The 25,422-nt window shown below is 37.6% G+C and overlaps 2 protein-coding genes across 5 annotated transcripts in view; one reads left to right on the plus strand and one right to left on the minus strand.

Annotated features, from left to right (window-relative positions):
* Positions 1–4,331: 4,331 nt before the first annotated feature.
* Coa4 (cytochrome c oxidase assembly factor 4 homolog) lies at positions 4,332–7,600 on the minus strand. Its single transcript, XM_021725086.3, has 2 exons — positions 7,460–7,600; positions 4,332–5,095 (listed from the first exon to the last, which is right to left on the minus strand). The coding sequence occupies exon 2, from the start codon at positions 5,085–5,087 to the stop codon at positions 4,824–4,826; it is 264 nt and encodes an 87-aa protein (XP_021580761.1). The 5' UTR covers positions 5,088–5,095; positions 7,460–7,600; the 3' UTR covers positions 4,332–4,823.
* Positions 7,601–7,668: 68 nt separating this feature from the next.
* Positions 7,669–25,422, plus strand: part of Paaf1 (proteasomal ATPase associated factor 1) — a 29,306-nt gene continuing 11,552 nt past the window's right edge. The window contains exons 1-8 of one of the 4 annotated variants that reach the window (XM_013357715.4): positions 7,739–7,862; positions 8,470–8,602; positions 9,370–9,410; positions 11,172–11,275; positions 16,243–16,332; positions 17,863–17,961; positions 19,133–19,283; positions 23,403–23,597. In XM_013357715.4, coding sequence (XP_013213169.1) covers positions 8,550–8,602; positions 9,370–9,410; positions 11,172–11,275; positions 16,243–16,332; positions 17,863–17,961; positions 19,133–19,283; positions 23,403–23,597 — 733 coding nt within the window. In that variant the 5' untranslated portion in view covers positions 7,739–7,862; positions 8,470–8,549. Of the gene's footprint in view, positions 7,996–8,469; positions 8,603–9,369; positions 9,411–11,171; positions 11,276–16,242; positions 16,333–17,862; positions 17,962–19,132; positions 19,284–23,402; positions 23,598–25,422 lie in introns of all 4 variants that reach the window. The other 3 variants (XM_021725083.3, XM_005323182.4, XM_078046661.1) reach the window with 3 other exon arrangements.

The following is a 25,422-nucleotide window of genomic DNA, read 5'->3' on the forward strand; positions in this document are numbered from 1 at the left end:
GATCACATGGCTGTGAAATCAAATGGAACATAAGTCTCCTGGTTCCAAGCTGAAAATACCTTTCCCTCCCTCCTTGAGACAATCTATTATAAGAGGCAGACAAACTTGGGTTGTGCCTGGGTTTCTACACTTATTAGTTTTAAGGTCTTTTGTGAATTTTTTTTCTGGTGAATTAACATCACTGAATCTCAGTTTTTGACCTATAAAATGGGTAATCCCTTTTTAGAGTTTGTGATAGAGATCTGTAACAGGCTTGTGCTTGGTAAATGTGATATTTCTTCCCTTCTAAACAACTTCAGTATATATATTCTAAGAGATTCTTTGAGATCTAATTTATACACAGTGAAACACAGATCTTAATTGTGTATTTGATCAGTTTTGAAACTGATCGGTTTTGAAAATGCATTTACCCATGAAATCCACCCTTCTGTCAATTACCCCAGAAAGTTCCCTCATATTCTTTCAGTCATTCTCCCCTAGAAGCAACCATTAATCTCATTTATATTACCATATCTATTAAAACAATTAATCTTGTACAATATATACTCACTTGTGTCTTATCTTTATTTATACACTTTGTTGCATGTGTCAGTAGTTTATTCCTTCAGCATACTTTTAGTTTTGAATGCCCCAGTTAAAAAATTCCTAGTAGGGGGCTGGGGATGTGGTTTAGTGATAATGTCTGCCTGCTATGTATGAAGCCCTGGGTTTGAACTCCAGCACTGAAAATAAATTAGATCTACAACAGTGCTTCTTGCTTTGTGTAGGTACCTGTGAGTAAACAAGCAAAAAATAATAATAATAATAATAATTTAAAAAATAAAAAGTCCTAGTAGAACCATGAAAATACAAGGGATAGGTGGGGGTGGGGGGTCAGTGGATTAAGAGTCAGAATAACTAGGTTCGAGGATTGGCTCTATCAATATATAACTTTTGGGATAATCCATTTTTGTCTTCATTTTACTCATGAGTTAACTGGCCCAGGGAGGGAAACAGACTTGTCTAAAGTCAACCATTCAGCCAGTGGCAGAATCAGGGATTGTTCCAGGTTACTCAATTGCTGGTTTATTGCATATAATGGATTTTTAGAAGTGGATTTTTATGTAGATCAATAACTTTCAAGGACAGAATGCCTGGGTCAAATGGGTGGTTTTCTTAGTTAAGGCTATCTGATTCCTCAGCTACATGTTTTAGTCCTTTCCATTTGGATGAGGATGTCTGTTCTGCCTTAGAAGCTTGAGAAATAGCCAGCTGTGGATTCTAAAAGGGTATGTTTTAGTCACTGAGAAAGAAATAAAAATCTTGGTATTTTGAGTATTTGGACACTGTAGCAATGCTGAGACCTGTATCTCCTCTGTTTCTAGGACAAAGAGTGTAATTAAGGAAGGAAAACTGTCTGAGTAGACAATGGGCATGTCTAGAACTAGACCAGCTGGAAAGATACCAGAGGCACAAAGTGACCAATGTGTTTTGGGCTTGTTTCATCTGTACTTTGATTTCTTCTTGATGTTTTCATCTCCAATTGTCTGATTGACCTGCAGAATCTGGAAAGATTCATTTAGCTTTTACACTCCCCCTGGAATAATTTATTCTCAGACATTTCCACTCACTTTAGGGAATCAGCTCACCATTCAGGCAAAATGCCCAGGCTCTGAAGAATGAATATTTTTTAAAAAATAGCTTAAGGGGGCTGGGGATGTGGCTCCAGCGGTAGCGCGCTCGCCTGGCATGTGTGCGGCCCGGGTTCGATCCTCAGCACCACATACCAACAAAGATGTTGTGTCCGCCGAGAACTAAAAAATAAATATTAAAAATTCTCTGTCTCTCTCTCTTTAAAAAAAAATAGCTTAAGGAAGGGAAGAATCCTTTCCACTTCCTCCAATCCTTTAAGTCTTGCAGAGAAAGGAGGCCATGCATTTTCTACAGGGAGAAAGTGTAAGGTTTCAATCTGGACTTGCTCCAGTTCTTTTTGGATTTCTGAAGTCAGCAGCCCAAGGATTTAGTCTGTCAACTTCACCTGAGGGAGAGACAGAAGTATCTTCTTACTCATCTAGTAAAGCACATTGTAGTGAACCTATGTACTGAGTATGAAGCCAAGTCTTTGGCCAAAGACCTTGCAGAGAAGAGCTTAGCCATCAGTCTGCCCTAGGTCTAGTCAAGAGACAACCAGCCAAGAGGTCTCTCCACTCATTGCTGGCACTGCACCTCTTCCCAGGAGTTACCCAAAGCTGCCAGAGGTAAGTGTAGATTATATAGGGAGAAACTCAAACCACACTGCACAGAGCACAGAGAACAGTATGGACTTTAGAGCAACATACGCCTGGAACCCAATTCTTAGGTCTTACCTTTATTTCCTCCTCTGTAAAAAGGAATGAATGCTATGTTCTAAGGATTAAATTAGACAGCCTACCTCAGGACAGTCACTAGCACACAAGAATGGGGTGCCAGGCACTGTTTCTAAGATCCCCACCAATATTAATTCTTTCAACAATTCTATGAGGAAGGTCCAAACTAATGTTTTGAGGCTTGTGAGGAAAGCATACTACACACACATACACACACAAGAAAAAACATTTTGAGATGTTAAGTAACTTTTCCAGTTAGGTGTGGTGTATGCCTATAATCTCAGTAACTCAGGAGACTGTGGCAGGAGGATTGCAAATTCAAGGCCAGCCTCAGCAACTCAGACCCTTTCTCAAAATAAAAAATAAAGAGGCGGGCTGGGGATGTGGCTCAAGTGGTAGCGCACTCGCCTGGCATTCGTGTGGCCCGAGTTAGATCCTCAGCACCACATACAAAGATGTTGTGTCCGCCAAATACTAAAAAATAAATATTAAAACTCTTTCTCTCTCTCCTTCTCTCTTTTTTTTTATTGTTGGTCGTTCAAAACATTACACAGTTCTTAATACATCATATTTCACAGTTTGATTCAAGCGGGTTATGAACTCCCAACTCCCTCTCTCTCTTTAAATAAATAGGCTGATGATGTAGCTCAGTGGTATATGCCCTGGAGAGTTTTATCCCCAATACTAAAAAAAAAAAAAAAAAAAAAAAAGTGTCCAGTCACACAGCTAGTAAATAGTGAAAAGGGATTGACAGCAGACTCTGGAACTGGATTGCCTAAATTAAATGTTCAATAAATATTAGTTATAATCACTCAATAAATGGTAACAATTTTTATTTATTTATTCTTTTGTTACTGGGGATTGAACTTGGAGTGCTCTTACCACATGGCTACATCCCCCATTTTTTTTAAATTTAGAGGTAAGTCTCACTAAGTTGTCCTGGCTGGCCTTAGACATTTGATTCTTCTGCCTCAGCCTCCTGAGATTACTAGGTGTGTGCCACCACACCCAGCTATGTTTTTTTGTTTTGTTTTTGGTAATGGGGATTGAACCCAGGGGTGCTTTACCAGACTAAACCCCCATCCCTTTTTTATTCTGAAACAGAGTTTTACCAAGTTGCTGAGAACCTAGCTGATTTGCTGAGGCTAGCCTCAAACTTGCCATAGAACTGCACCACCTTGCCTGGCTCCAGCTATTAAAGGCTCAACTTGACTAACTTCCTCCTCTTCTTTGAGATTCTTGGTGACAGCTCTAGAGCACACTGCTTCCTCCCTCTGATGATCCACAGCATTGAGTACACACAGACCCAAAGAAACACGTTTATATATTCACCTGATCATCCCCTTTGGCCTTAAATAAGATTCTACTGTTTCTCTAACTCCTCATGTCCTCTCCTCTTTCTTTCCTTCTTTCCTAAAAATACCAACACAAAGGCTCAAATTTTAGGGCCTACTATACTTCAGGTTTGGGTTTTTAAAATGTAGGTGCTCAAAAAGTATTTGTTATTAATAATGATGAAAGCATTCTAGCTTCTATGGCTAGAGCCACTCCCCTAACCTTCTCACTCCCAAATGTCTCAAGGGGCTATTCAGGAATAGCGGTTGGTCTCACTGAAGAATGAGAAGTGATGGCAACTTCTATAATAGAACACAAGCCCCTGAAAAGAGGCAGTAATATTCAGCTCCAGCAATTTGTTGTCAAGTAGAAATACAAGCTCTGTGTACAATAGCATCTCCATTTTTCAAAAACTGAAAATCTGTATTTTAATGTTAAACATACTTTTAAAATGTCAGGCCAGCTTTCTGTATTGGTTGAGTTGGGGAAAAATTCTGCATCTGTTAATCAACAGAGTCTAACATGTAACAGGTACTCGATATTTTTTGAATAAGTTTCCATGTTTGCTTTCTTCCTTTATTAAACAGAATAAAACACTCAAGAGTAGGTGATAAAAAGACAGAGGCACTCACATCACTGCTGGAAGCTAAATTAGTTGGTCCAGTGTTGTTTTATTTCCATCTCTCAAACTAGACCCTAAGAAACATGAAGGCAGAGATCACATTCCAACACAGTGCCTTAGAAATACTTGATATAATTAACCCATGACTGAAAAATTGAAGACCTAATTATGTAACCAATTTAACTTCAGGTTGTGAATTTACTTCTAAAATTAAAACATCCCTATAATCATCTTAGTATTTGGCACACTAACGCAAGAGGTGGGGTAAGGGAGCTTCCTTTACCCCACTTCTTGTTATACATGGCAAATATTGGTGGAACAAGAAGGGTGAGAATGTGTGAGATCTGACCATTAAACATGGCAGCTCAGTATGGTAGTCACATCCAAATTTATGGTGTCTGGCTCTCAATCCTAGTCCAAAAGACCATCTCCAAGTTTGACACCTCCTGGCCCATACTCCCACCATGATCTATGTGCTGGTTTCTGCAGGACCATCCTCTGGGGACAGGTGGTCTGGGATCTCAGCGGTGGGTGCTAACTTGCTCTTTTCTTCTCTGTAGCTCCTCCCGCCGCTTTGCCTGCTGTTCACTCATGCAATCCCTGAAGGCCTGCACCTGTGGCTGGCACTGCCGCCAGTCCTGATGCTGGGCCATGCACTCCTGCACTGCAAAGTGGGAGGCAGCACAGCCAGAGCGGGAGATGAGCTGGTCCAGAGGATCTACTTCTTCATCCTCCTTCTTCACCTGTCGGGCCCAGTTATGGCCTTGAGGGACTGAGGTTGACATCTTGAAGTCTAGAACATCAACAGAGACAAGGTATGAGTATAAATATGATTATAATAAGGTCCCTGTGTCAAATAGCATCAACTAAACTGCACTATTAGAACTTGCTTATGTATTTATCTCCCCTAGAAGACTAAGCTCTTTTTAAAAATATTTATTTTTCAGTTATAGGTGGACACAATATTTTTTATTTATTTTATGTGGTGCTAAGGATTGAACCCAGTGCCTCATGCATGGTAGGTGAGCGCTCTACCTCTGAGCCACAACCCCAGCCTGAAGACTAAGCTCTCTGAGGAGAGATATTGAGCCTGATTTACTTTGGTGCCCCCAGCAGTAAGCCTGGCAGAAAAAACAGGCCTAGAAAATGGTTCGTATTGAACAACATTATATATTTGAGAGTGCTTTAAACAGCATTCAATAAGCTCAATAGATTCTGCTGATGGAATATGAATTAAGTGAAATGTCATCTTTTTGGAGAAGCCATCTCTGACCTACCTTAAAAGAACTAACCGTTAGTTATTATTGTCTCCTTTGGCTTTATTCTATGCCTGAGGAAGAACAAGTTGAACACTTGGGATGATACCCAAATACGGATAGGTTTTGACATGGGAGGAATGGAAAGAGTTCACTTTGAATGTAATAAAACATTCAGATGCCAGGGCAAGAGTTCAGTCTATAGAGTAAGTGAAAATGCTTTGTCAGCTATGCCCAAATGTTAGGTATGTTTGCCCAGAATATGTCCCCAAGATCATCTGCTTCACAGCAGTCAAAAGAAAGTAGCAGAGCTGGGCGCAATGGTGCAAACCTGTAATCCCAGTGGCTAGGAGGCTAAGACAGGATATTGCAAGTTCAAAGCCAGTTTCAGCAATTTAGGCCCTAAGCAACTTGATAAGTCCTGTCTCCAAATAAAAAATAAAAAGACCTGGGGATGTGGCTCAGTGGTTAAGTACCCCTGAGTGCACTTTCCAGTACCAAAAAAAGAAAGAAAGAAGTAAGGAACTTAAGAAACATTTGAAGAGAAATGATTACCCTTTCACAAATTTTGTCATGATGAGCTAGCTGTAAAAGAGCATTAGAATTTCTTAATGCCTCTCTTGTGTCTCATTCATTCAATAGATTTTTTTTTTTTTTTGGTGCTGCTGGGGATGGAATCCAGAACTTCAAACATGCTAAGCAAATGCTCTTACAGCTGGGCTACATTCTTAGCCCCAGAAGATGATTATTGCATACCTACCATGTATCAGTCACTATGCTAGAGTATCCAAAAAAGATATAGTTCCTGTTTACAATGTAGATAAGTAATCAGTTTCAACATGTGTATAGATAGCTAAGATTGGGAACACAGTGGAGGGGTACTTAATCCAGATATAGGGCAAGAATAGGCACAGAAGACTTCCTGGAGGAAGTGATTTAAAAAATGAGAAAGGATAAGTGGGAGTTGGCCAGAGATGGGAAGAATATTTCTGGCAAGTGGAAGATAGAGACAAAATTTAACATATAAGAGGAACCAAAAGTTCAGTGATGGGCCTGAGGGTGCAGCTCACATGTGCGAGGCCCCAGGATTTGATCCCTAGCACCACAAAACACACAAAGAAAAAACCTGGCTGAAGATGAGAACAAGACCAGAAATGAAAACTGGTAAAATGACTAAGCATCATCATAGAAAGGCTTTGCAGGCCATATTAAGGAGTTAGGACTTTTATCCTAAGAACAATGGGGAAATCACAAGAGGAATTTAATCTCTACACAAAACTCACTTGCTTTGAAGGCAGTATAATTTAAGAGAAGAAAGGAAATGGCTTTGAAATAGACATGGATTGGAAACCTCGCGTTGTCACTGTTTCATTGGATGCTCTTGTGCAAGTCACTTAGAAGCCTCTTTTGAAAAACAGATGATAATATTTGTAAGGAGACTGACGCGAACAAAAGTTTAAATATTTCAGAGTTCCTATGTATGTTTCTGCTTCCTATGACATTGTGAGCTCTTCAAAGGCCAAGAGCAAATTAATGAAATCAAGAACAGTGGAAAGGAAAGTACCTTGGATTCTAAACAAAGAGATCCAAATTCAAATCCCAGCACCACGCCTTACCGTGCAATAATTTCATTACTCATTAATAATGCTTAACTCGCAGAATTTAAGTATTAACATAATGAATGAAAAGTGCTTTGGGCTACAATAGGACTCTGTAAAAGCTATCTTAAAATCCTCGCCCCCCTCCATCATCTGATTTCAGTCTCCTGTGGAATAAAATGAGGGCGACCCCTGCTCAGAATTCAGGGCAGGTGAGATAGTTGGCAACTAAACAGTGGAAGTTGGCTTGAACTAGGAAGGTACGGAAAGGATCGGAAAGCAGAGCAATCCAGGTTAGGTCACCTTAAGCTCCTCTGCCACTTTAAGGAGAGGACGCAAGCGTGCACGGCAGCCGAGTGCACCCGCGTTCTGTCCGCAGTGCCTCCCGGCGCAAGAACTAGGGGTGTCGTGCTCACGGAAAAGGTGGGAGGAGAGGACCCAAATGGAGCGACGGCGCAGGTTCTTCAGGCAGTTAGAGATCCTCTGCGTCTCTCCACAAGAACCATCCCCTCATGGCAGCACGCCGACGGAAGGGCAAGATAATGCATTTTCATTGGTGGTTTCTCCGTGTACTTCCTGCCCTCCGTTCCTACTGCCTGTTTGGGGGCTCCACTTCCGGGAAGGGGCGGAAGAGGCGGGCTAGTGGAGGCGGGGTCAAGATGGCGGCGCCTTTGAGGATTCAGAGCGACTGGGCCCAAGCCCTCAGGTGAATCCAGGCCCGGATCAGGGTCAGAGGAGGCGGGTAACGGATGTTGCCTTAACGTCAAGGAGAGCCATGCCTGATCCTGGATATCCACAGAGGTTAACCTTCAATTGTTGAGGAAGCTGGAGGCCACAAGGTCCAGAAAAAAAGTCCCAAACCCGCATGGTTATTGCTTTTCATTCTTTGCAGTTGTCCTGAGGCCAAGGGAATACCTACGCATTGTGTGATCCCTGCGTAAGAAATAGTATCAATGAGTGGACAAACTGGGAGACAGGAAGACATTTGGCCAAGTAGTCTTTTTGAAAATATTTCTTGGTCATCAGTTATTTGTAAAAGTTCCAGTACTCACTACCACTTTTGTGTTTTATGGACTCTATTTTCGTGCGCCCCCAGTGCCCTATTAGATGTATTGCACAGTATTGTTCAGAAAACCATGCCAAGTCCAGGCCCTGTCCTAAAGCTCAGTGGAGCTCAGATGTGTATTCTAAATTTAAGTGATAGTTTCTGCCCTTCAAGAAGGTGACATTTAATTGGAACTACGCAGTAAATCATTCATTCACTCATTTAATGTATATTTGTTGATCATGTACTGTGCCAATTATTTCTCTAGGTATCAGGATGAATACAGCAATGCCATAAATGACAGTTGCTATTACAAATTGATTAGTAACTGTTATCACCATTGAAACAATGGTGAAGATGGATGAAACACAGCCTCCTGCACTTAAGAAATTTATACTTTGGTAGGTGGGACTAACCAAAATACACATTACTTATTAGTGTGCAAAATATGATAAGTTACAAATGAATAACAGTACCATTAAGTGCCACAAGGTACCTATGAAACAATGCAGGATCAGAATCAAAGGCAGCTGCTCATGTGATAGAAGGCTGCTGTCAACCTGGAGCTTTCTGACTTAAAAGTCTAGGTCCTTTCCATCTTAACTAAGAGATCAGGATTTAGAGGATTTGGAGTCATGCATTCTAAAACATGTAAAAAGTCAGCATGAGGTTTTAGAAAGAACACATACTGTGTACCAGTTCCAGATTTCAATTCTTACTTCATAGCTAGGGGTTTGGGGCAAGTCACTTATCCCAGACCCTCAAGTTTTTGCATTTAATATGGGGATAATAAAAGGTATCTTGTTTGGGTTTTGTAAGGAATAATAATGCCATATGCAAAATGTCTAACTCTTGTTTTATAGTTATCTCAATAAATGCCTAAATATAAATAATCTTGATTTTTTTCAAAGCAAACTCCTTGTTGATCAAAGTATTTGAGAATCGATTTAACTAGTGATATCTATTCATACTTAAATATTAAATACTTAATCCACAAATATTTCTTTAACAATAAAATTTGACTGTCTTAAAATAATGTATGCCTGGATGGGAGATTAGACTAGATCATGTTTAGGTACAATGAACAAACTGAAGGTTATATGACCTTTCTCCCAAGTGTCATTCTTTTCAACTTTGAGCCTAATTAGGCTTTTGTCTCTCTTCATAGGAAAGAAGAAGGGGAGGCCTGGCTGAGCTGTCACCCTCCAGGTAATGTCTATAAATCTATTTGTTCTCTTTTGAAAGAAAGATTTAGTACCCCTGGTACCAAGCTGCCTATTTTCTGCTGGCTCAACCTTCTGGCACAATGCTTATAGTTTACAAACATGCTTGTGTAGTTTGTATTTTACTGAAATAATTCCCACTCCTCTATTCTAGAAGGGCTTCAGATTGTGTTTTCCATTTGTAAGCCACAGATGTTTATGGAGATATTATTAATGCTTTTGTGTGTGTGAGAGAGAGAAAGAGAGAGCATATATGAATGAGATACTGGGAATTGAAATCAGGGCCTCTCATACACTAGGCAGGTGGTCTACCACCACGCTACTTCTCCAACCTTTTTTTTTTTTTTTTTTTTGCCATACTGGTGGTTAAACTCAGTGGTGCTCTATCACTGAGCTGTGTGTGTAGCACTTTTTCTTTTTTATACAGGGTCTCACTAAGTTGCCCACATTGTTCTCCAACTTTTGATCCTTCTGCCTCAGCCTCCCAAGTATCTGAGATTACAGGTACCACTGCACCTGTGCTGGTGCATTTTAATTAGCCCATTAGCCTTTATGTGATATATTCTACAGTTTTTTTATCTAATTTTTTTGATGGTACTGTGTATTGAACTTAGGAGCACTCTACCATTAAACCATATTCCCAACCCTCAAGGCCTCGATAAATTGATGAGGTTGACCTTGAACTTTTGATCCACTTCCTTAGCTTCCTAAATAATTGGGATTACAGGCATGTGCCACTGCATCAAGCTGAGAAAATATTTTAAACATAGAATCTTTCTTGAGGAAATTGGTGCTGTATGGATGAAGCTAAAAATCTCATAGTCTAGAGCTTTTGTTTTTTAAAGATGGAAAATAATTGAAGAAAGAGCAATTTTTAAAATACTGTTTGAAGCTAGATATGGTGGCACATGCCTGTAATCCCAGATTGAGTTAGGAGGATGGCAAGTTTGAGGCTAGCCTCAGTAACTTGGCAAGGCTCTAAACAACTTAGTTAGACCCTGTCTATAAGTAAAATATAAAGACTGGGGATGTAGCTCAGGGGTAAAGTGGTTCTGGTTCAATCCCCAGTACCTAAATAATAATAAATAAAATGTAGTTTGAAGGTAAAGGAAAGAAGGATTAACTGAATAACCAATATCTTTGAAGAAAAGGAAAAAGATTGAATTACATGTCTAACTCTAGCCAGGAAGTTAGACATGTAATTGTTATATGGGCTTTGATTTGAATATACAAAGTCCAGAAGAATGGACAAAGTGTTTAGCTTCATTCTAGTATCTGCATATGTTTATATTTAGGACAGTATTTCATTCAGTTCATATGACTGCAAAAATTCTATTTAGGCATATTTTCTAGAATACTGAAGCTTAATTATTTACGATGTGTTATATAATGTATATACTGTTGGTAAATACACATATATATGATGATCTTCACCTTTCATCCTGGAAGAATTCCATTTCATAGCCATAAAAGCAGGTTGAGATCATTTCAGCAGTTTTTTTCTATAAATGTTATATCTCTAAATCTCCATTCCTAACTTTTAAATCTTTTAGTGTATTCACTCCCAAATTAGGTTTACTCTTTCTACCTCACCTGAATTTCAACACAGGTATCTGTTTTTCTTTCATGGGCCAATTTCATTATAGGTTCCATCTATACAGATGCTTGAATTGGGTCTGTAAGGAGAGAAATAATAAGTTCTTATAATTTTTTGAGACAAACTTTTAATTTTTTTTTCCCCACGTAGGGAAACCATCTTTGTATGGCAGCCTAACTTCTCAAGGAATTGGCCTAGATGGTATCCCAGAGGTTACAGCCTCAGAAGGATTTATTGTAAATGAAATAAATAAGGTAAGTTTTTATGTCTTCTAGATGGCATACTATTCAGAAGTATGGCCATACCTCTATATCTACTCCAAATATTTACACTGTTATCTTTATATATGTGTCATCTCTATTTTATTTGTATAATAATCATACTGTTTGCTCCTTTGAATGTCAAAAGAGTTTTCTTCTTGTCTTTAATTATATTTACTTTAAAATGGAAATGTATTTCTTCTTATTTACCTTGCACCAGCTGTGATAATAACAAACTACATATACAATTTTGAATTTTCTATTAGCCACATTAAAAAGGTAAAAGAAATAGGTGAGCTTAATTTTAATAATCTACCTTACTTAACCCAATATGCCTAAAATATTATTTTAATTTTTAAATAATATACATATTTACTAATAAGATATTTTATATTACTTTTTAAAAATTTTTACAATTTTCTATTTTACATTTATAGAACATCTCAATTCAAACTTATTTTTTTATTAGGAATGACTTGATTTGTATTTATATTTCATAAGATTTACAGTTGAGCTGGTAGGGTAGTGCATTTAATTACATTCCAGCAACTCAGGTTGCTAAGGCAAGAGGATCACAAGTTGGAGACAATCCTGGGTGATGTAGCAAGATTCTGTCTTAAAAATAAAAAGTATTGAGGATTTAAGTCAGTAGTAAAGCACCCCTGGGTTCAATCCCCACTCCCAAAAATAAAATTTACAATTGAAAGCATAGATTCATAGGGGTTAGAGAGTGTAGCTCAGTGGTAGAGTATGTCCTTAGTGTTTGTGGGGCCCTTGGTTCAGTCCTTAGCACAAAAATCCTCCCTGATTTTATATGAGTACATATGCCTGTACTCCTGACTGCTTTGGAGGCTGAGGCAGGAGGATCACAAGTTCAAGGCCAGCCTTGAAAATTTAGAGAGACTGCCTCAGAAGTGAAAAATATTTTAAAGGGTAGACTGGGGATATAACTCAGTGGTAGAACACCCACTAGGGTTCAGTCTGCAGTACTGCAAAAAAAATTTCACATTGTTGCAAACATACCTAAAAGTTTTCTTTTTTACTACTATATCACTGAGCTAAATACTCAGGCCTTTTTATATTTTATTTTGAGACAGGGTCTTGCTAAGTAGCTTAGAACCTCACTGGCCTTAAACCTGTGTTCCTCTTGCCTCAGACTCCTGAGTCTCTGAAATTAAAGGTGTGTGCCACCCTGGCTAACTAAAAGTATTCTAATTACTGAATCAGATATCAATTTTTATTTAATTAATTTATTATTTATTTTTTGTTTTTGGTACTGGGGATTGAACCAAGGGGTGCTTAACCACCAAGCCACATCTCCACCTCTTTTTATTTTTTATTTTGAGACAAGGTCTCACTAAGTTTCTTAGAGCCTCACAAAGTTGCTGAGGCTGGCTTTGAGCTCGCAGTCCTTCTGCCTTAGCCTCTTGTGTCACTGGGATTACAAGTATGCACTACCAGGCCCAGCTTTAATTTTTAAATTAAACTTCAAGTTAAATAAAATTTAAAACTTACTTCTTCATTTGCACTGGCCGTATTTCAAGTGTTGAATAGCCCGAATGTGCCTAGAATCTACCATATTAGATAGTATAGCTTCACGAACTATATCTGGCTAGGCCTTGGTGAGATGTGTACATTAATGGTATATTAATAGTATTTAAGAGTTTTTCTCATTTGTTTTTGAGGTAAATAGATGGCTAAAGTATTACAGAACTCATGATCTACCTTTTCATACTCATTCTAATGGCTATAATCAGTGTGCTCTGGTGAGATGCTTCCCAAAGGGTGAACCAGTCTTTTATTTATTTTTATTTCCTTTTCTTTTTTTGTGTATATTTGTATTTTATTTTTTGGTTTTAAGATATTTGAGTATACTGACAAGAATAGAGAATACTTTGTTATTTACATAAGATTTTTACCAAATGTGCATTCATTACCCTTTGTGTGCTGGGTTATAGGCTTCATGTTACATATTTTCATAAGCAGCTATGGTTGTAGAAAGTGTCAGAAGATCTGAGTTTAAGTCTTAGTTAACTCTGATACTTATTAGGTTTGTGATTTTGGACAAATAAAAGTTACCTGAGCCTCAATTTTTTCATCTAGATCACAGAGATAATACTGTATCTCATAGAATGGTTAATGGAGAGTTAGACTACAAATGATAAAACTGTAGAATATTGCAAAAAAAATAGTTATTTTTATCATAATAATCCTGTGGGTTTGGCATTTTAAATTTCCATTTTTTCAGATAAGAAAACATACTCAGGTTAATTAATCCCTATTAATCAAAGTCAAACTGTATGCTGGAATTGAAACCCAGTTTTATTGATTCCAACTTCAACACCACCTTGCCAGTCTCTGGTTTTCTCAGATGTTTTGCCAGTATCCATCCACAGCCTGGATACTGATTTTTATATGCCTTTTTTTCTTAAGTTTTCAAAATTCTATGTATATTTTATACTTGTAGTACATCTCAGTTTAGACTCTTTAAGTTTTTTATTGGAAATACTTGATTTATATTTCTTCCCTTCATACTTAGGCCTGGATACAATCCTAATCTCTTCAAACATCATTGCTAATTTCTGCTGTGAACCTGCTGGGTGGGTTCAGACAGTAAGTGCTTATGGTTGAACATTAATTTGTTTCCTAACTGCCATGAGTCACTTGCTATTTGATGTTGCTACAGTGTTTTGTTAAACAGTATACCTGTCGTTATGCTTAAATGCCTAACTCTGGAATATAAAAAAAATTGACTTTGAATTTCATTCTAGTGTGGCATACTCACTTTTCCCTCCTTGGATTTGTCTGTTTTGATATCTCCTGCAGCTTTCCTTTAAATTTTTTTTTTCATTAACAGCATGATTGTCTGACATTGAAGATAGCTCAGTATTTATCTTCTTCCATAGTCTGTTTATGGATTAATGGTTGATTTGTAGGGTTGATAAGCAGGAGAAAATCACTGATTCTTGAAATCTTTCATGTAATTTTTCCCAAAGAAATGAAGTCTTCTGGGCTGGGGTTGTGGCTCAGTGGTAGAGTGCTTGCCTAGCATGCTTGAGGCACTGAGTTCCATCCTCATCATCACATAAGTGTAAAATAAAGATATTGTGTCCACTTAAAAAAACTAAAAAATAAATATTAAAAAAAAAAAAAAACAAGAATGAAGTCTTCTGAGAGCAAACCCAGCTTTTACAGAGGTCTGAACATTAGCCTTTGGAACTCCTTGCATCCATGCTGGTATGACTGTTTAGCCAAGAGTTTAGCTGACACTTCAGTTTCTGGTGTAGGAGGTAGTTCTGAATCCAGGTCAGCTGTCTTGCTATATGGGCTTTGTCATGCAGTTAGAAGCAGAAACTAATTTAGTGAAAAGACTGTAGGCAGCCAGGCATGGATATGCTGGTTAAGAAAGTGCTGTTTGTGTAGATATTCCAATTGTCATTTAAAAGGAGAAGATGGCCTGTAATGAGAATATAATTGATTTTCAGTAATGAAAATATGATCTTGAAGCTGTTCTTTCTAATGAAGTATGAGTATCTGTGCCTGTTGGATATAAAAAGATTCAGAAAATCTTGATTATTGAAGGCATTTTCATTGCCCTCCAGAATTTCCAGAAAATCTGAAGTACCGTGGCAGAAGATATAACAGATTAGGGGCTCTTTAGTGAGTTAGCTCCTCATAAGAGATATACAATTAAGTCATATTCTGTTGGTTAGAGTATTCTTTGATTAAAGGATGTCATATTGCAAGAATCCTTGACAAAAAGTTGACCAAGCCTTTTATTAGCGTACTACCTTTATCAGTTAGCTACCTTGAAATGCCAACATACTTGGGAAAATTATTATAAATGACCATTAGCAAGTCTCATATCACCTGAATTTAACATCTGGTTGTAGGCATACTTTCCTACTACACTATCAGCCAAAAGACATGAACATGACTAGTCAAAACACATGGGGCATCATAAAACAACTATGTGATGATGGCCAATCTATGATCAGGTTGTCAGTTTTAAGTGTTAGGTGGGAATGGGCACTGCAGTTCTGACCCATCCCTACACATTTATGGATATACCATAATTTACTTTACCAATTTCTCTCGTAACTATAAATGTCAGTAATCTAACAGGTTTTTCTTAAAGTTCTTATAGGTAGTAGGGGCTGGGGTTGTAGTTCAGTGGTAGAGCACTCGCCTCACATGTGTGGGACCCTGGGTTCCATCCTCAGTGCTGCAGTCTGGCTGGGCACAAAATCCCGAGCCACTCAAGCAGGAACAAACTTTATTTCCAAAACTCCCAGGACACACCACACCAACAGGGAATCCCCCCTCCCACACTTCCCCAACCAATGGGAGCTCCAAAGTAGCAGGCCTAGGAGGACTGCAGGGGTCTAATATCCAATTGAATGCAGATCTTAACATAATCATTATCATCTCAATGGCTTGCTGGCATCACCTTTCAACCAAAGATGCCATGCGTCATTCCTACTTGGCTATGGTTCTTAGCACCTCAGCACCACATAAAAATAAATAAGTGAAAAAAAAAAAGTTCTTTTTTTAGACTTGTTTAGACCCTAGTCTTGGGGGCAGGTGCTAAATTTCCTCACATCTCTTTATCTGCTCTCCTGCTTATCCTGTTCCTTGTCCCATTGCTAATTGAGAATATTGAGATTTGATTTTCTTCTAAAAATTAATGCTCTCTTGCTTTTCAGTTGTATCATATTGTTAGTCTGTCCTCTAGGGGACCATTTACTTCAACATAAAAACAAAATGGCATCTCAGTGATTCTAAATTGCAGTGCAGCACTCTGCAGTGAAAGGACTTCTAAACCAAGGGAGGGTTCTAGTTTTGTGTGCTGGGGAAGAATTAGAATGAGAATTTCCTGTGGTCTTAATGTTTTCTTTGAGAGGTTTTAATTACTTGGGAGTAGCTTCACTGACAGATTTCATCTTTTCCTCTTTGTTTAGAAAAGCATTCATATTTCATGTCCAAAGGAAAATACATCTTCTAAGTTTTTGGCACCATACACTACTTTTTCCAGAATTCATACAAAGAGTGTAAGTATTTTGATAAATAAAAAGTGTGATAGCATGCTTATTCTTTTACTTTATCTACTTTTCTAGTGCTGTAAAGATATTCATAATTAATGAGTCATTCATTTGCTCTACATTGTAAAATGATACAGCTGATGAAGTGTGATGTGTGGCAAAACTGGTGTGAGGGTCCGGAGTATGTATACAGACAGGTTCACTGGTAATCTTAGAGATTGTCTGAAATTTTTTAAAATATATTTTAGCAGAGTCACTTACCAGCTTTTGGATAATGATATAATAGCCGATGCTTGCATAATTTGGCACTGCTCATATTTCATTACCTTGTCTACTAGACAAGAACATTTTCTCAATATTCTAAATATACCTCATTGAGGAATAATTTTCAGATGTTTTTTGTAATAAAGCCCTTTCTACTTTTTTTTTTTTTTAAAGCAGAAGTGAAAAAGTGGTGGATAAACTGTCTCCTTTTTACTGTGGGGTACATTTTTTTTAAAGCTATTTTTTGTTGGGTGCAGTGGCATATAACATAATCCCAACTACTTGGGAGATTAAGGCAGGAGGTTTGCAGGTTTGAGGCCAGGCTGGGCAATTTGGTGATACCCTGTCTCAAAACCAAATAAGAAATGGCTGACATCCATTGAGTGGTTTACCTACCATTGCATGAGCCCCTGGTTCAATCCCTAGTACTGCAAAATCAAATAAGTTACTTTTTACTCTTGTTGCAAAGCAAATAAATATTTATAGTGATAAAATTAGGAAATAGAAAGTAAAAAATTACTCCTGTTTTTATATTCTAAAAGATAATTGTTGTGAACTTTTATAGCCTTTATTGATAATAATAATAATAGCAATGATAACTAATATTTATTTATTGCTTTCTATGAGTTAGCTCCATGTTGAACTTTATATATTATTATTTTACTTTATTCTCTCAGTCTTTGGGAAACTCTTATGTAGGCAAGTTTATAACTTGCTTTTTATTACTTAATAATATATACATTATTCTCAATCATCTTTCCTAGTGTTCTTGTAGGAGCTGCATAGTATTACATTGTATGACTTTGTTATAATTTATTTTTCTAGTCTTACATTACCAAACATACAGGTGTTTCCATTTTCTTCATTTGTGTTATGAACATAGGAAGTATATCTCCATTTATACCATGATAGAAGTATCTTTGCTTGAATCCTTCTGGTGTATGTTGGAAGATTCTTTTGTATAAGTGGGTACCTAAGAATTAGGAGAAATATCCTAAAAAAATAAAATCATGAAAGATGGAAACTTATAGGGAAAACCTTTTAGTTATAGTAGAACACTAGAGATGATTACAGGAAGTAAAGGATATTTATTTCAGCCTTGTGGGGAGGTTGGTGATGAAAACAGCCTTCATATCAAACACACGTCCTTGCTGTTGGAAAACATAGTCTTGAAGAAGATTTGGAAGACTATGAAAAAAGGAGATTTATAACATGTTTCAAGGAAATAAGAGCATTTCATTATTTGTATTATAAGTTGTTTTGTCTTTTGAACAGATAACATGCCTGGACATTTCCAGTGGCGGCGGCCTTGGTGTGTCTTCTAGTTCTGATGGTAGCATGAAGATCTGGCAGGCTTCCAATGGAGAACTCAGAGTAAAGGATTTGGATACACTTTTAGAATCTTATACATAAAGGGTAGTTTCAGAAACCTTGGATTGGATCATGAAAGGAAGAATGGCCCATTGAAAATATGTAGGACCACTATACTTAAGTTGATCTCTAGTCTCATGTTTGTTAATTGGTACTATCCTCAAGCTTAGCGATTTACCAGACCCAGACAGAGTGGGACTGTAGCATTTGAGTCAGACTAGTGAGTGTCTTAGGTGGGTGGGCCCTTGGTTTGAACTGCCTTCAGTGACCAGTTTCTAACGCAGAGTAGCTAGGCTATTAGGGTAAGTATGGCTGAGCTTCAACCTATACAAATGATTTTAAGGAGAGATGTGGAAGAGTTCTGAGTGTCCTCAACTCATACTTAGAACTAGAACTAGGGATGGCTGTGAGACCCTAAATTTAGTTCTATAACATCTGTAGCTCAGTCCCAGGAAAGGAAGCCAACCAGCTCTTACAATACTACTTGGTAGACAAATGATCTAAAAAGTCCTCTGGGCAGCCTTTTTATTTTAATTTTTTTTAACTTTATTTTATTTATTTAATTTTATGTGGTGCTGAGGATTGAATCCAGGGCCTTGCACATGTGAGGCGAGCGCTCTACCGCTGAGCCATAACCCCAGCCCCTGGGCAGCCTTTTTAAAAATGTAGTATGAGGGGCTGGCTGGGGTTATAGCTCAGTAGAGCGCTTGTCTCGTACATGTGAGGCACTGGGTTCAATCCTCAGCACCACATAAAAATAAATAAAGATATTGTGTCCATCTTTAAAAAAAAAATCTTAAAAAAAAAATGTAGTATGAATTCCAGACACACTGGCACATGCCTGTGATCCCAATTTCTTAGGAGGCTGAGGCAGGAGGATTGAGTTAGCCTAGAAAATTTAATGAGATCTTGTCTCAAAAAAATAATAATAATAAATCTAGTATGAGCTGAGGAGCAATATTGCCCAAATTATATTGTGTGCATGTACAAATATGAAACAACAAACCCCCTCAATATGTACTAATGCACCAATAAAAACATAAAAAAAATCTAGAACAAGGGTATAGCATATATATATTTCACATAAGGGACCAAAGATATGGGGCAGGGGGAATGAAAGAACATCAAGGGATGGACGAAAGAACTAGCATGGCACTTTCTTTTGTTTTTCCAGAGAGGATTGGAAGGACATGTGTTTGATGTGAATTGTTGCAGGTTTTTCCCATCAGGCCTTGTGGTTCTGAGTGGGGGAATGGATGCTCAGCTGAAGATCTGGTCAGCTGAAGATGCTAGCTGTGTGGTGACCTTCAAAGGGCACAAAGGAGGTATGAAAAGCTTTCTCTAATGATCCCCACAGAGGAATTACAAGAGAGGAACAGAAGCTGTTCACAAATGTACAAATAATTCATCCAACTGGTTATTTGGATGAGCTGCTATTTCCCCAAGGACTAGAGATTTCTTTGATAGTCTTGTTATTGCTATCTAGAACGAACAGTCTTCCACAGATAGTTGTTTTCCACAATCAATAGGGGAAAACAAATCCTCCCAGGAGATTTTATGCTTGTGTGCTGAGAGAGATGAAAAGAGGAAGAATCCACATCTTATTAGTCCTTTGAGGTGACAGTAAAAGCTGGGTGGCAAATGGCTACATCATCAGATAGCAACATTAGAGCTCAGTATTGAGTGTCAATATCCATGAATTTAAGTTATTCTTCATATTTTAAAGATAAAAATAGGTTAGCCTATAATATAATATCAGATAATATCAGATTACAGAGATTGTAAAACTCTTATTAAAAATTGAAATTGATTAGTTGGTATGTTGAAAAAGATAAAGAATTTAGAGATGTTTAATCCTTAATTAGAACATTAGTTTATTAAGAGGGTAATAAAGTCGGGTGCAGTGGCACACTCCTGTAATCCCAGCGAGCAGCTCAGGAGGCTGAGACAGGATGATCTTGAGTTCAAAGCCAGCCTCAGCAATGGCAAGGCCCTAAGCAGCTCATTATAAGTTTGACTATTTCAAAAAATGTCATAACATTCTCAGTTCCTTACCTTGAATTCCTCCCTGGGAACATTTAATAACATTTCTGTGCTGGGTATGGTGGCATGCACCTATAATCCTAGTGACTCAGGATGTTGAACCAGGGGGATTGCAAGTTCAAGGCTGGCCTCAGCAACTTAGCAGGGCCCTAAGCAATTTGGTGAGACCCTGTCTTAAAATAAAAAATAATGGGCCTGGGGTTGTGGCTCAGTGGTAGAGCGCTTGCCTGGCTTGTGTGAGGCACTGGGTTTAATCCTCAGCACCATATAAAAATAAATAAATAAATAAAATGAAGTTATTGTGTCCATCTACAACCCCCCAAAAAATTAAAAAAAAAAAACTCACTTCTTGAAAAAATAAATAAAAATAATAAGGGCTAGGGGTGTGGCTCATTTTTAAGTATCCCTCATTTTAAGTGTTCACTCCTTCCTATAAATAAATAAATAAGAAGAAAGAGTGGGGATATAGCTTAGTAGTAGAGCACTCCTGGGTTCACTCCCCAGTACCACTTAAAAATTAATAAATAAAAATAGCATTTTCTGTACCACTTATTTGGGAACTAATTATGTATTATCCTCTACTTATAGTATTTGTACCTGTGTTTTTGCTTTGTGAACCTCACTACATTGTAACTTATAGGCAGACATCAGGTTTTACGTTTTAATATAATTTTTTTTAATATTTATTTTTTAGCTGTAGTTGGACACAATATTTATTTTACTTATTTACTTTATTTTTATGTGGTGCTCAGGATCAAACCCAGGGCCTTGCGCATACTAGGCGAGTACTCTACCACTGAGCCACAGTGGTAAAACCCAGCCCTGAGTTTTAATATTCTCTGTGATGGTTTGTCAGATTACATGAAGATGATCTAAGAAACACACGTTAACCTTATCAAATAAGTGATTTACTTCTATAACTGTAAGTAAATGGGTACACAGAGATGGAATAGAAACAATATTTGGCACCTTCCTCACATTACTAAAGAACACGATGGTGCACACTGTAATCCTAGCTACTTGTTAGGCTGCAGCAGGAGGATCATAGGTTTAAGGCCAGCCGGGGCCAGCCTGGGCAACAGTGAGCTTGCCTCAAAAAAAATTTTTTTTTAAATGGGCTGGAAATAGTAGTTCAGGGGTAGAACATTTTCCTAGCATGTGCAAGGCCCTGTGTTCAATCCCTAGTACTGCTGGGGGAAGGGAGGGAATATATATACACATACATAATTGTTCTTCCTATTGTGTATTTTAATATGGATAATCAAAGGATTAGCATGTCTTTACTTAACTGACAATCAGAGGTAAGATTTCTGTATATATTCTGAATCTTTCAAATACAAAGATAAACTAAAAGTAGTTCAGTGTTTCTAATATATGAGTTTAATAAGTAGCTCTAAAATGTGTTTTAATCAGTTTGAAGTTAAATTGTCCAGGTTGTTTAATTAAAATTGGTTCATTTGGAGGTATATATTTATACTACTGATTTTTGTAATAAGCATTATACTGTATCATTCATAATTTATGAAACATTGAGACCAAATTAAATCTCATTTCATTTGACTAGTTATTGAATTTGTTCACCAGGGTAGTGGATGTACTTACATTTGTAGAATAATTTTAAGAATTCAGGTTGCATTGTCAGCACTTTGACCATTATTATCAAACTCTTAGAAATGGTGTATTTTTTTTAAACAAGTGCTCAGTTTTTCTTTTTTTTTTAATATTTATTTTTTAGTTTTAGGTGAACACAATAATCTTTATTTTATATTTATGTGGTGCTGAGGATCAAACCCAGTGCCTCATGCGTGCTAGGTGAGCACTCTACCACTGAGCCACAACCCCAGCCCCATACATCAGTATTTTGACTCCAAGCAAAAACATGTATTTTCATTGTTCCTTAGAAACATGAAAAACGGCTTAAACTGGGGCTGGGGTAGTGGCTCAGTGGTGGAGTGCTTGTCTGGCATGTGTGAGGGTCCTGGGTTCGATCCTTAGCACCACATAAAAATAAATAAAATAAAGGTATTGTGTCCAACTACAACTAAAAAAATAAAAATTTAAAAAAAGCTTAATATGATAGTAAAACTAAATCATTTTAATAGAGTAAACTTGTTAAAAATATACATATAGAAATATGAAATTTGCTGTGTCTATAGATATTTTAGTTGTGGTTTTGTGTAATGTTATATGTGAACTTGTTGGGATGCTTACATGTAATTCAGTGAAATCTTTTCTTGAAGGCAAATGTCTGTTTGCCTTGATTTATATTCTGAAGACTTGTATTTACTTGGTTTGATATATAAAGCCTTTTGTAACCCCAGTAGGTCTTAGCTAGTCTGCTTCTCTTACAAAGGCATTCTTGAAATTGCTACTTTCATAGCTTCTTTCTGAAATAATTTCTCAGAGGTTCCCATTCTCTAGGGCTCCTCTTTCCTTTTATTCTTGTCATCTAAGTGTGAAGAAACCCACACTAGGTACCATTATATTGTGAGTGACATTTTATTAGAGGTTGGTAATTTTCCATGCTACTTTTATAGGAAGGGAAACTTTTCTGGATGGCACATCTTTGCTGAGTGTTACTTGAGACTTGAACACAGTTAATACTGTTCACAGCTCCTTAGCTACAACTGTAGCCTCCCTGCCTGGGGTATATACATTTCAGAATTGTTTTTTTAAAAAGCTTGTATCACTTTTGTGGAATTCAGTAACATTTTAAAATAGTGGGAACTTTACAATGAAGACAGAAGCAGATCTTTGATTGTTTATTGTGTAGGCCCAGCAATACACACCTGTAATCCCAGTGGATCTGGAAGCTGAGACAAGAAGATTGAGAGTTCAAAGCCAGCCTCAGCAATTTAGCAAGGGCCTGAGCAACTCAGAACGACCTTATCTCTAAATAAAATACAAAATAGGGCTGGGGATATGGCTCAGTGGTTAAGCACTTGCATTCAATTCCCTGTACCAAAAAAAAAAAAGAGAGAGAGAGAGACCCCCTTCCTGATGGGGTCTCTAAGATCCTTTTTCCAGCACGATCTTTTAACATAATGATTTGCAAACTGAACTCCTCAAGATGTCCACTTACATTTTCTTCAAAATAAAAAAAAAGGTGGGGTGTTGAAGCCAAAATAAAAAACTTAAAAACCACTTCTGTAGAACTCTACTAAATTTAAGTCCAGAGCTTAGTTTTATCGTCTGTCTCTCACTACTAATCTTTGAACCATTGGGAAGCAAGGATCTATTTTTGTTTTCTGGCACTTAAAAACACCCAGAATATGGAACATGAATGTTCATGTTCAATATATGTTCATAAAGGGATGAAGTCATTTATGCAGCCCCATCTTCTCTCCCTATATAGTTGCTTTACCCCCTTCTCCATCTTAGCTACTTTTTTTCTCTGCCAGGTATCCTTGATACAGCCATCGTTGATCGAGGGAGGAATGTGGTGTCTGGTTCTCGAGATGGAACAGCACGACTTTGGGATTGTGGACGCTCAGCCTGCTTGGGAGTCATTGCAGACTGTGGTTCATCCATTAACGGAGTAGCAGTGGGTGCTGCTGACAACTCCATAAACCTTGGCTCCCCGGAGCAGACACCTAGTGAGTAGATAATGATACATGAGTTTGTTTTGTTTTCTTAAGCCCCCAGCAGTGTTTGCATTAGTGTCTTTTTTTTTTCCCTCATCCCTTTCTGTTCTGTAGCTGTATTACTATTTTCACTATAAGATTAATATTTATCTGTGTTCTTACTGTAATTCTGTTGCTTTGGAATCTACAAAGAAAGTATATGCTATAATCATTGTATTTGAGTAAGTACAATGTTAGTTAGTAGATAAAATTAATCTATAAAATAATGTTTTGACTAAAATAGTTATTCTTTTTTTAAAATATTTTTTAGTTGTATATGGACATAGTACCTTTATTTTACTTATTCATTTTTATGTGGTGCTGAGGATTGAACCCAGTGACTCACAGATGCAAGGCAAGTGCTCTACCACTGAGCCACAACCCCAGCCCCCCAAATTAGTCATTCTTAATGCAAATATAATAAGTTTTCAGAGGAAAACTATACATAAACAGTTATTTATTAAACAAATAATTGAACATTCCAGACCCTAGATTATAATGGAGAGCAAAGAAATAGATAATATATAGATAGATAAGAAACAAAAAAATAAGTGCATGATTGGGCAAAGGGTGTAGCTCAGTGGTAGAGTGCTTGGCTAGCATGCACAAAGCCCTGCTTAGCTAGCATGCACAAGGCCCTGCATTCAATCCCCAGCAGTATGCCAAACAAACAAAACCTTCACAGATGAATTCCTGATGAATAGATTAGAATGGGTAAGGGTAGGAGAATAGGAGCTGTGGCTATGGGTAGATGTAGAGGCAGTTGGCATTATGGTATAGAGGTGAGATTGATTGTTATATAAAAAGATACCCTTGGACTAGAAGGTTGAATTCAGAGTAAGGTTGAATAAATGTTAAGACAGAATAGTATAGTCCCAGGAAGGCAACTTTCATTTTTATTTTCCCATGATAATACTAATAATTGCTCCTCTGTTCCATAGGACCACTTTTCCTGTCATCATCTTAGCACCTCGCATTTTAAAAAGACATTTTTAGAGTAGTTTTAGATTCACAACACAATTTAATAGATAGTATAGAGTTGTCATATACCCTCTGCCCACCTCCTCACCCCCAGATTGCCTCCCTTGCTGTCAATATCCTACACAAAAGTAGTACATTTGTTTCAATGCATAAAACTACATTGGCACATCATTATCACTAAGATCTATCTATAATTTACATTAGGGTTCACTCCTGGCGTACTTTCTGTGGGTTTTGACAAATGTATGATCACATGTATCTCTTTTAGTTAGCTTTTACATTGCCATGATCAGAATACCTGAGAAGAACAACTTAGAGGGGGAAAAGTTTATTTGAAGCTCACAGTTTCAGAGGTTACAATCCATAGATGGATGACTCCATTGTTCTGGACCAAAGGGTGGGCAGCACAATAAGGGAGAAGGGCCAGAAGGAAGACACGCCCTTCCAGGGCGTAACCTCAGTGACCCAACCTCCTTCACCCACACCCCACTTACCTTCAGTTACCACCCAGTCAGGCCATTTAAACTAGAATGGACTGATTCCATTAAAGTTCTAATAATTTAATCATTTTACCTCTGAATATTCCTGCAGAAATACAGGAGCTTTGGGGGGCCATCTCATATCCACTCCATAGTACTATCATTATAGTATCATACAGAATAGTTTTAGTGTCCTAAAAATCCTCCATGGTCCATCTATTCATCATTTCCTCCCCTGACCCCTTATACCCACAGATCTTTTTACTGTTTGTGTAATTTTGCCTTTTTCAGAATGTCATAGTTGGAATCATTTAGATTTAGCCTTTTCAGATTGGTTT

This window comes from Ictidomys tridecemlineatus, chromosome 4 (genome assembly GCF_052094955.1).
Source record: "Ictidomys tridecemlineatus isolate mIctTri1 chromosome 4, mIctTri1.hap1, whole genome shotgun sequence".
Classification (NCBI taxonomy): domain Eukaryota; kingdom Metazoa; phylum Chordata; class Mammalia; order Rodentia; family Sciuridae; genus Ictidomys; species Ictidomys tridecemlineatus.